This window comes from Macaca mulatta, chromosome 6, assembly GCF_049350105.2.
Source record: "Macaca mulatta isolate MMU2019108-1 chromosome 6, T2T-MMU8v2.0, whole genome shotgun sequence".
Taxonomy (NCBI): Eukaryota; Metazoa; Chordata; class Mammalia; order Primates; family Cercopithecidae; genus Macaca; species Macaca mulatta.
The window spans coordinates 127,937,889-127,950,099 of NC_133411.1; the positions used below are offsets into that span (position 1 = coordinate 127,937,889).

At 36.9% G+C, this 12,211-nt stretch overlaps 1 protein-coding gene across 2 annotated transcripts in view; it reads right to left on the reverse strand.

Moving 5' to 3' along the window:
- The window catches only part of DTWD2 (DTW domain containing 2), a 158,050-nt gene that overhangs the window by 3,092 nt on the left and 142,747 nt on the right, over positions 1-12,211 (reverse strand). For both annotated transcript variants that reach the window (NM_001261379.1, XM_028849122.2), the window contains 1 exon segment: positions 5,848-5,976. In NM_001261379.1, coding sequence (NP_001248308.1) covers positions 5,848-5,976 — 129 coding nt within the window.

Below are 12,211 nucleotides of genomic sequence, written 5' to 3' on the forward strand. Positions count from 1 at the left end.
TGGCAAGACCCTGTTTCTATGAAAAGAAAAGAAAAGAAAAGAAAAGAAAAGAAAAGAAAAGAAAGAAGGAAGGAGGGAGGAAGGGAGGGAGGGAGGGAGGGAAGGAAGGAAGGAAGGAGAAAGAGAGAGAGAGAGAAAGAAAGAAAGAAAGAAAGGAAGGAAGGAAGGAAGGAAGGAAGGAAGGAAGGAAGGAAGGAAGGAAGGAAGAAAAGAAAGAAAGAAAGAAAGAAAGAAAGAAAGAAAGAAAGAAAGAAAGAAAGAAAGAAAGAAAGAAAGAAAGAAAGAAAGAAAGAAAGAAAGAAAGAATTAGTCAGACATGGTGGTATGCACCTGTGGTCCCAGCTACTTGGGAGGCTGAGGCAGGAGGTCAAGGCAGCAGTGGACCATGATCATACCACTGCACTCCAGCCTCGGTGGCAGAATAAGAAACTTTCTTCTTCTTTTTTTTTGAGATGGAGTCTCACTCTGTTACCCAGGCTGCAGTGCAGTGGCATGATCTCAGCTCACTGCAACCTCTGCCTCCTGGATTCAAGTGATTCTTCCGCCTCAGCCTCCCAAGTAGCTGGGACTACAGGCATGCGCTATCATGCCCAGCTAATTTTTGTATTTTTAGTAGAGACAGGGTTTCAACATATTAGCCAGGCTGGTCTCAAACTCCTGACCTCCTGATCCGCCAGCCTCAGCCTCCCAAAGTGCTGGGATTACAGGTGTGAGCCAATGCACCCAGTCCAGAATGAGAAACCAAAGAAAAGAAATAAAAAGAAGGAAGGAAAAGAAAAGGGAAAGGGAAGAAAAAAGGGAGGGAGGGAGGGAGGGAGGAAGGAAAGGAGGGAGGGAGAAAGAGAAAGAAAGAAAAAAGGTAAACATCTTGGAAAGGCTCTGCACAATATTATTGTAGAAAACTCCTTAAGCATGTTCTCATAATTTATTTTAAAGGAGAAAACAAGAGAAGGAATGCTAAAATAACAATATATGACTTTACATACTTTACAGAGTCAGCACAGTGGACTGATTGGATTCTGAAACATCGTACCTAGGAAACATACCTAGGACTACATACAGAACAAGACAACTGAAGATTCTATTGATATTTTATGACATTTATTAGATTCTTGTATAGAGAAGAAAACTCATACTCTTATGGTCAATAGATTCCAACTTTTACATCCTGAAGACAAGATTCTATCAATTTACTGAGGTAATGAAGAGAATGAATTTTGGAAACAGGCAGATCTGAATCAGATCCCCACTCCATCTCTGTTGGTACTCCCTACAGCTGTTCACAAACAGTCCAGACCTCCTTCTTGACACATGAGTAGATTGGCATTTTCTATCCCTTTTTAAAGTTAGGCACAGCCATATCACTTGCTTTGGTTAATGAAATGTGAGTACAACTAATATGCGTCACCTTAGGGCAGAAGCATTAAAAGTGGTATAGGATTCACCACCTTCCTTGCCCCTTCCTTGATGAAAGTGGGATGAATTATCTAGATAGTTCCTCCATCAGGATGGATGCCTGGGTGACTGCAATGAGCAGAGGTCCTCAGGGTAATCCCACTAGACAAACAGCATGAGAGATGCATAAAGTTTTGTCATCTTATGTGATTTCAACTTTAGAGTTTTAAAGTTGTAGCCTATCCTAGTAAATCATTTTTGCTGCATGTGAAAAGTGACAGTTTTCAAGGAACCATTACTACCAACCGCTGGTATTGGGTACAGTCAAAACATTCAGGCTATAGAAAAGGTTCTGCCACATCTATCTTTAAAAATTCCTATGATAAAACTTCGTAAGTAGAGAAGGTTCTGTAATAAAAAAGATCCCTAAGCTAAAGGCTTCCAAGGTCTGAAAAGTCCAGTAAATACTGCAGTAGCTAATGAAAGCCACCACCTTTTAGTTCACACTTTCTTTTGCCAATCTACAGGCAAAAATTAGAGGAAAAGAAGGGCAAAAGAATTAACTCTTTTTGAGTGCCTGTGCGGACAACTGTGGCAATTACTCATTATTACCTCAGTTCTTGAAATACTATGAGGTAACTATCTGTATATTACAGATAAGAACACAAGTACAAAGAAATTATGTGGTCTGCCCACTTGCAAAAGTGATGATAATAAGTTGTAATTCAAAACTACTTCAAAGTCCGTATCATGCTACTTTCCTGTAGCCATACTTTCAGGTGCTTGAAAAACTGCTCTAGAATAGAGTGAGGATGAGACAACAGACTAACAAAGCTATTCTGTGCCAAGTTCTTTATTTTGAGGAGCCCTGCCTCTATAGAATAAAGCCAAGTGAAAATTGACTCTTCTCTGGTGGGCACGGTAGCTCAGGCCTGTAATTCCAACATTTTGGCAGGCCAAGGCAGATGGATCACTTAAATCCTCTAGGAGTTCAAGACCAATCTGGGCAACATGAGACTCCCCCCGCCTCTCCCATCTCTACAAAAAATACAAAAATTAGCTGGGCATGGTGGCATGCACCTGTAGTCCCAGCTACTTGGGAGGCTGAGGTGGGAAGATCACTTAAACCCGGGAGGCAGAAGGTGCAGTGAATCAAGATCATGCCACTGCACTCCAGCCTGGGTGACAGAGCAAGACTCTGTGGGAAAAGAAAAAGAAAAGCAAAGCAAAGTGAAGCAAAGAGAAGAGGAAAAAGAAAGGAAAAAGAAAAAGAAAATGTACTATTCTCCCCCACCATCTTAAGGTTTTATTAGAATGCCCCTGATAAAACATTATTGGGAAAAAGTGTGTGTCACCACTTTCCTTCCCAGGAGGGAAATAAAACCCCTATGTTCAGGGCAGACTGATACTGCATTTCACAAAGATGCTAATTTATTATCGTAACTAGATGCTAATTTTTTTCTTGTAACTAGATTTGAAAAGGCTGGATGTGGGATTTCCCCACTAAGAAAACAGCTTTTACTATAAACTGTGGCTGGAGGCAATTTTTGCCATCTGTAATAATAAGTAACTTGAGATGTTTCGTTATGTATTTCTTCTGTTCACGCTCCCACCATGTTATCAGTACCTCCCAAATCACAGGTCTGACCGTCAAACATCCTTTTTCTACTCCTGGCCACTGCAGTACAATTACTCCTGGCAACCAAAGCAAGCAGAATGAGGGTTCCAATACCTCACTATTACTTTGGGACTTTATGTTTAATTTTATCTACAGACAACAATAACAAAAGCTGAAGAGATAATGGGTCCTGTCACCATTCCATTGTCTTAAACTTTGCCTTTTGTTACATATTACACTCAGAATGTATTTTGCAAGTCTCAAGTTGTCACAATAAGGATTCCTTTTTTGGTTTTGTTTTTTTAAGATATCACATCACAAAGCACAATCTAGCAAGATTCAAGTCAGCCTGTGGCTTTATGTCATCAATAAATGCCTTGGGTTATATAAAACAACAGAATTAATGAAAGAATGAAAAAATGCTGATGAAGAAGAGGCCCTAAAACAACATGAAGAAAGCTGTCCTAAATATATAATGTTATATCATTTTTTCAAAAACGTCCTTATCAGTTAACTTTGAAAGAATTCATTCTAATACTTTGTAGAGTCTAGAACATTTGTAAAATAAAGCCTGAAATATTTTTAGCTAATAGGGTTCCTAAATAAAATGGTACATTAATTTTTAAATTTATCTTTTTTTACAAGTAGATGGTACATTAATTAACATCAAAATATTATAAAACTGGAGAGAAGGGAGCACTACGAGAATTAGTAGTAGTAGTAGTAGTACAAACCCTTTCCATAACTGCAACCCTATTATTCTACAACTGCTATTAACATAACAGCACCATTACTAACATTAAAGGTTACATTTAGGATTGTAGTAAAGATCCACTTCCAATTGTGGGAATAAGAGATATAAGTCCATAGAGAATTCTTTCCAGAACCCAAAAGGAGAGAAAAGTAAGCTTTAAATCTATAGCTAAGGAATATATTTTTCCCTCAAAATTTGAACTTTCAGTGGGTCCTTGTTTGGTCTGATGTTGTCTGATCCTAGAGTTTTACATCAACAAAAAAGAAAATGCAGAGACTGTAGAGAAAGCAAGTTTAAACAATAGCACTGAGTTATATAACTCTATTATAAAGACACCTGTGAAGAGCGTGTATGTATATATATTTGCTTAAGAATATACAGAGACGATGGTAAATAAACAGAAAGATACGTATGGGGTATATAAAGTACTATGATCATGGCTAGGGACATGGGAGTAGGTGACATGGTTAGAGGAGATGGAAAGGTGTCTGAGAACACTCCCTGCTCATTTAAAGTAAGAATCTATGGTCCTTCATGAATTTTTTTTCAAAGGCAGAGAAAGTGAAATTGCCTAGACCCAAAACAAAGTCTACTCAAACACACACACACACACACACACACACACACACACACACACACATACACGAAAAGCCTACTTCTTTCAAAAGAAAAAAAAAAAAGTCTCCAACTCTGACATTTTCCACAGGTTAAGGTAGAGGAGAGGAAAAAAGTAATTCAATGCCTGCTTATAACATTTTTTTTTTTTGAGACAGAGTCTTGCTCTGTCGCCCAGGCTGGAGTGCAGTGGTGCAATCTCGGCTCACTGCAAGCTCCGCCTCCTGGGTTCACGCCATTCTCCTGCCTCAGCCTCCCAAGTAGCTGAGACTTCAGGCACCCACCACCACGCCTGGCTAATTTTTTGTATTTTTAGTAGAGACGGGGTTTCACCACGTTAGCCAGGATGGTCTTGATCTGTTGACCTCATGATCCACCTGCCTCAGCCTCCCGAAGTGCTGGGATTACAGGCATGAGCCACTGCGCCTGGCCATGCCTGCCTCTAATATTCTTTAAAGCTCCTTGCTTTTGATATATTTTTGTTCTCTTTAGGATTAATATCTTGGTAGCTAATACATTTACTCTGAACTGAGCTTTCATCTGTTATTGAAATTTCCTTAGTGTTTAAGGCATACTCATAACTGTAACCATAATGGATAATGAGAGAGAAGGCAAGAAAGAGTACCTCACGTGTGTGTGTACATGCATGTGTGCATGCATGTGTTTATGCAGTGTTTTGAAGGCAGAGTTATAAATCCCATTTATTTGTGCTTATTATCCACTGACTTTCTTATTGAGTTGTATTTATCAAAACTTTTCAATAATTAAAAAACCATAACAATTTAGGTTTTATTTCACTATTTTTTCTTTTGCTACAAATGCTAAGTTTCTTATATGTTCCAAAAGACTGAGATGTTAGTAAGCACACTGAAACATTATTCTTTGCTGATGATTATTAATTTTATATGAAATCATCATGCTTTCATAGAAATTAAAATAACTGCAGGTTATAATGTTTTCATATTTTCTAGGCTTTTTTTTTCCCAAGAAAAATGTCTTTTTTACATTCTAAGCAAGGTTAATATGAGAAACAGAAAGTTAGTATACCTCCTCAAATAACAGCACCAATGCAAAAATTAAAATGTTGCTATAGAATGTTCTTTTAACTAAAAAGAAGAAAAGGCTGAGCACAAGAGAACACAAAATACCAAAAAGAGAAGAGAAAACACTAGAAGAAAAATCTAGCCAAAAAACTATTTAATGTTGTGCTACTTAACTGTAATTTAGCGTATTACAAATTATGTTTGCACAGCTTAGTATGAATATTTAAATAATGCAATCTGGAATGCTCAACTAACACAGAAAAACACCAGAGGGGAAAGAAGGTTATAAAAGTACATAAATTTCTATCACAGAAGATTCTACTTGTCACATGAGTTACAAATTTAACAAGCATGTCTAAATCTTCTACGTAAAATTCAAGAAAATTCCCACTTTCAAAAACTATAACCTTCCAAAGACGTACCTCTTGTATGTAATTATTTTTCTCCAAGATGGAAAGAGCAACAGCTGCACACTCCAGTGTAGAAAGGCATCTATTAGTCGGTTGCATCCGAATTACATACTGACTAGAAATGCTAGTTTTTAACTGCACCTGAAATCAAACACAAAATAGAATGTAATTTTTGTTTTAAATTTAAAGTTATAAAGTCTGTGTTTTAAATACTAATTACTTTCCTTCCAAAACTGCCAGCAGCTTAGAAGTATTAAATGTATCAATATCTTTTATGTATAACATCCTTTTGTTATTACTGTTAAACAGTAGAAGCAAGAAGATAGCTATACAGAAGAAGACATATCCACAATATATACAAACTACTCCAAATCCAGGGTAAAAAGACTAATAATCCCCTTGCAGTAAAGAGTGAATATACACTTCACAAAAGAAGTTATAAGAATGGCAAATAGGTACATAAAAGAGTGTTCAACATGATCCAACGTAAATTAAAACCACAATAGGGTAACATTTCACACTCAATAGAGTAGCTAAAATCAAAAAGGCTACAGCTAAAATCAAAAAGGCTACAAGGCTACAATAACCAAAACAGCAGGGTACTGGTATTAAAACAGATATATAAACCAATGAAACAGAACAGAAGCCTCAGAAATAACACCACACATCTACAAGCATCTGATATTTGACAAACCCGACACAAACAAGCAATGGGGAAAGGATTCCCTATGTAATAAATGGTGTTGGGAAAACTGGCTAGCCATATGCAGAAAACTGAAACTGGACACCTTTCTTACACCTTACAAAAATTAACTCAAAATGGATTAAAGACTTAAGCATAAAACCTAAAACCAGAAAAACCCTAGAAGAAAACCCAGGCAATACCATTCAGGACATAGGCATGAGCAAAGACTTTATGACTAAAACACAGAAGCAATGGCAACAAAAGCCAAAATTGACAAATGGGATCTAATTAAACTAAAGAACTTCTGCACAGCAAATGAAACTATCATCAGAGTGAACAGGCAACCTACAAAATAGGAGAAAATTTTTGCAATCTATCCATCTGACAAAGGGCTAATATCCAGAATCTACAAGGAACTGAAACAAATTTACAAGAAAAAAGCAAACAACCCCATCAAAAAGTGGGCAAAGGCTATGAACAGACACTTCTCAAAAGTCTCATTTATGTGGCCAACAAACATGAAAAAAATCTCATCATCACTGGTCATTAGAGAAATACAAATCAAAACCACAATGAGATACCATCTCACGCCAGTTAGAATGGTGATCATTAAAAAGTCAGGAAACAACATACACTGGAGAGGATGTGGAGAAATAGGAACACTTTTACACTGTTGGTGGGAGTGTAAATTAGTTCAACCATTGTGGAAGACAGTGTGGCAATTCCTCAAGGATCTAGAACCAGAAACACCATTTGATCCAGCAATCCCATTACTGAGTATATACCCAAAGGATTATAAATCATTCTACTATAAAGATGCATGCACACATATGTTTATTGCAGCATTATTCATAATAGCAAAGACTTGAAACCAACCCAAATGCCTATCAATGACAGACTGTATAAAGAAAATGTGGCACATACACACCCTGGAATACTATGCAGCCATAAAAAGGATGAGTTCATGTCCTTTGCAGGGACATGGATGAAGCTGGAAACCATCATTCTCAGCAAACTAACACGGGAACAGAAAACCAAACACCGCATGTTCTCAGTTGTAAGTGGGAGTTGTACAATGAGAACACATGAACACAGGGAGGGGAACATCACACACCGGGGCCTGTTGGGGGGTGTGGGGGCTAGGAGAGGGATAGCATTAGGAGAAATACCTAATGTAGATGATGGGTTGAGCAAACCACCATGGCACGTGTATACCTATGTAACAAACCTGCAAGTTCTGTACATGTATCCCAGAACTTAAAGTATAATAATAAAAATAAAATAAAATAAAATAAAATAAAATAAAATAAAATAAAATAAAAAATGGGGAAAGAACTCCCTATTCAATAAATGGTGCTGGGATAACTGGTTTACCATATGCAGAAGAATGAAACTGGACCTCTACATATCACCATACACAAAAATTAATTCAAGATGGCCAGGTGGGGTGGCTCACACCTATAATCCCAGCACTTTAGGAAGCCGAGGCTGGCAGATCTCTTAAGGCCAGGAGTTTGAGACCAGCCTGGCCCATATGGTGAAACTCTGTCTCTACTAAAAATACAAAGAAAAAAAAATTGCCAGGCGTGGTGGCATGCACCTATAATCCCAGCTACTTGGGAGCCTGAGGCAGGAGAATCACTTGAACTCTGGAGGCAGAGGTTGCAGTGAGTCAAGATGGCACCACTGCCCTCCAGACTGGGTGACAGAGCCAGATGCCACCTCAAAAAAAAATTAATTCAAAATGGATTAGACTTAAATGTAAGGCCAAGGACTATAGAAATCCTAAAAGAAAACCTAGGAAATACCCTCTGGATATCAACTTTGGCAAAGAATTTATTACTAAGTCCTCAAAAGCAACTGCTACAAAAGCCCAAGAGTTGGCAAGTGGAATCTAATTAAACTGAAAAGCTTCTGCACAGAAAAAGAAACTATCAACACAGCAATCCGAAAACCTACAGAATGGGTGAAATTATTTGCAAACTATGCATCAAACAAATATCCAGAATCTACAAGGGGCTTAAACAAATTTCAAGCAAAAAACAAAGAACCCCATTAAAATGTGGTCAAAGGATGTGAAAATACATTTTTCAAAAGAGGACATACATGTGGCCAGCAAGCCGATGAAAAGATGCTCAGTATCATTAATCATTAGAGAAATGCAAATCAAAACCACAACAAGGCTGGGTGCAGTGGCTCAGGTCTATAATCCCATCACTTTCAGAGGCTGAGGTGGGTGGATCACATGAGGCTGGGAGTTCAAGAACAGCCTGGCCAACATGGTGAAACCCAATCTCTACTAAAAATACAAAAATTAGCTGGGCATGGTGGTACACATCTGTGGAGAATTGCTTGAACCCGAGAGGCAGAGACTGCAGTGAGCCAAGATTGTGCCACTGCACTCCAGCATGGGCGACAGAGAGACCCTGTCTCAAAAAAAAAAAAAAAAAAGAAAGAAAAGAAAAGAAAAAGAAAAGAAAAAAACCAACACAATGAGATACCATCCCACACAAGTCAGAAGGGCTATTATTAAAAAGTCAAAAAATAGCAGATGCTGGCAAGAGGTTATGGAGAAAAGGGAATGTTTATACACTGCTTGTGGGAATGTAAATTAATTCAGCCACTGTGGAAAGCATTGTGGTGATTTCTCAAAGAAATTAAAACTGAACTATCAATTGACCCAGAAATTTCATTATTGGATATATATATATATCTAAAGGAATATAAATTGTTCTACCATAATGACACAGGTACTCATAGATTGATTGCAGCACTATTCACAACAGCAAAGGCACGGAATCAACCATGATGGATTCAGTAAAGAAAGCGTGGTACATATACACCATGGAACACTATGCATTCATCATTAAAAAAATGAAATCATGCCTTTGCAGCAACATGGATGCAGCTGGAGGCCATTATCCTATGTGAATTAACGCAGGAACAGAAAACCAAACCACATGTTCTCATCTGTAAGTGAGAGTTAAGTACTGGGCACACATGGGCATAAACACAGGAACACAGGCACTGGAGACTACTAGAGAGAGGAGAGAGGGAGTGGGGCAAGTGCTAAAAAACTACCTATCAGGTATTATGCTCACTACCTGGGTGACAGTATCATTCATACCCTAAACCTCAGCATCACACAATATACCTATGTAACAAACCTGCACGTTTACCCCCGATCTAAAACACAAGTTGAAATTATTTTTTTAAGTCAGAAAATAACAGATGTTGGCAGGGCTGAAGAGAAAAGGAGATGCTTATACACTGTTGGTGGGAATGTAAATTAGTTCAGCCACTGTAGAAATTAGTTTAGAGATTTCTCAAAGGAATGAAAATAGAACCACCATTCAACCCAGCAATCCCATTACTGGCTATATACACAAAGGAAAAGAAATCATTCTACCAAAAAGATACATGCACTCATATGTTCACTGCAGCCCTATTCATAATAGCAAAGACAATGGAATCAACCTAGGTGCCCATATTGGTGGACTGGATAAAGAAAATGTGGCACATTTGCATTATGGAATACTACACAGCCATAAAAAGAATGAAATCATGTCCTTTGCAGCAACATGGATGCAGCTGGAGGCCATTATCCTAAGCAAATTAACACAGAAAATGAAAATCAAATACTGCATATTCTCTCTTATGAGTGGGAGCTAAACACTGTGTACACACTGACATAAAGATAGGAACCACAGACACAACAGGGAGGAGGGCAAGGATTGAAAAACTATGTATTGGGTACTATGCTCACTACGTAGGTCACACCCCAAACCTAAATGTCAGGCAATATATCCTTGTAAAAAACCTGCACATGTACCCTCTGAATCTACAAAGTTAAAAAATTTTAATACTTAAATTTAGGGAGTTTTGTGACTTTACTGGGGAAGAAGATGTGGGGATAAGGAGTGGAGAAAGGGAGTATTTAAAAAGGTTAAGGATTTGTGTCTGAATTCCAGCTTAGAAAGCTGATAAACAACTACTTTAATCAATTATTAACTTTTAGTTGGAAAATTTTAAATTGGTTAACAAGTATTGTTAGTCATAATTTGTATCTCTGGAGGAACTTTGGTAAGTTTATAAAGTGGAGGTAGCTCACAGCATACAAATATTACAATTACAAATTTAGACATTTTTTCACATTATGAAAAGTGGAATACATTTCCATTTAACCTGAGAAATCTATAAAAACTGCTTAGACTTTTGATCCAAATAAGAACTGTGTTTAATTTATAAAACATGCCATGCTTATCTAATCCTTTCCTAGGACTAGTAAAAGGATTGCTTTCTTTTATTCTATGCAACTCTAATTTTAATAATGCAAAATCTGAAAACCTTATGTCAAAATATTGTCATTAATTTCTCTGAGGATACAGGAAAAATTTAACCAGAGCAAAACTTAGCATGTTATTGAAATCTACATCAAGAATATAAATACATTATGTTTTCCAAACATTATGCCTTAAGGTGACATTTTTAGAGCACTCATTTAGAAAATATTCTAAAGAGAATATGCAATTTTTTAAATTATATAGTCATATAAGAAAAGTAGATGTTAAAAAGACCTTTTCTACAACCATTATATTTGTCTAATCACATAAACACAAAAGCAAACACACAAAAAAAATCAAAATAGAGATTTATTTATTCTCCCATAAAAATGGAGATACACCATATTCTTCAAGGTAGTCAACTCAAGAAATAGGTATAAACTTGATACTATGGGAAACTAGTGTTTCATTATCAATTACATCATTCATATGTTTCTAAAATATTTCACATTCTATATAAAGTTACACTTTTTTAAAGATTTTAAATTAATCATAGAAATATGGATTTGAAACCATATAATTTATATTTTTGTTCCTTTAAAATTAAAATGTTGACTGGGCACAGTGGCTCACACCTGTAATCTCAACAACAGGAGGCCAAGGTGGGAAGAGTTTGAGACTAGCCTGGGCAACAAGCCAGTGCCCAGGTGTTAACCATGGTTAGCCAAGTGTGGTGGCATGTGCCTGTAGTCCCAGTTACTCAGGAGTCTGCGGCAAGAGGATCACCTGCGCCTGGGAGGTTGAGGCTCCAGTGAGCCATGACTGCGCCACCGCACTCCAGCCTAGATGACAGAGCAAAACTCTGTCTTAAAAAATATAATAATAATCATTTTCAGACCTATAACTAAGTATAAATATGAAATTATAAGAAGTTGTGGTAAAAAGTTTTAATTACATATTTACACTAAGTTCAACCTCTTATGATTACATATTTACACTTAGTTATAGGTTCTAAAAGAAATTCTAAATAAAAAAGTGTCTTGCACAGGCAGTGTCTTGCAAGCAAGGGGTATTTATCACACAGCCTTTAAAATTAACTTTTACTTAAAGCAAGTGATATGGGACTTTTTAAATTTTTATTTATTGTTTTTCTTTATTTAGCCCATTCCTGTTGAATGCAGGCAATTGTTTAATACTGCATATAAATAGATACATAAGTATATTATACCAATAAAGAAAACACTAACCTAAATTTAGACTTATTAAAATACTGATGAAAGATAAAGATGTTCATCTGAAAGTCTGCAATGGGAGTAAATATTGGGCCTGGTGATTGGCAAGAATATCTTTAGTATCAAGACTGATATGACAGTTTAATAGAATAGCATATAACTCAAGGTTACCACTC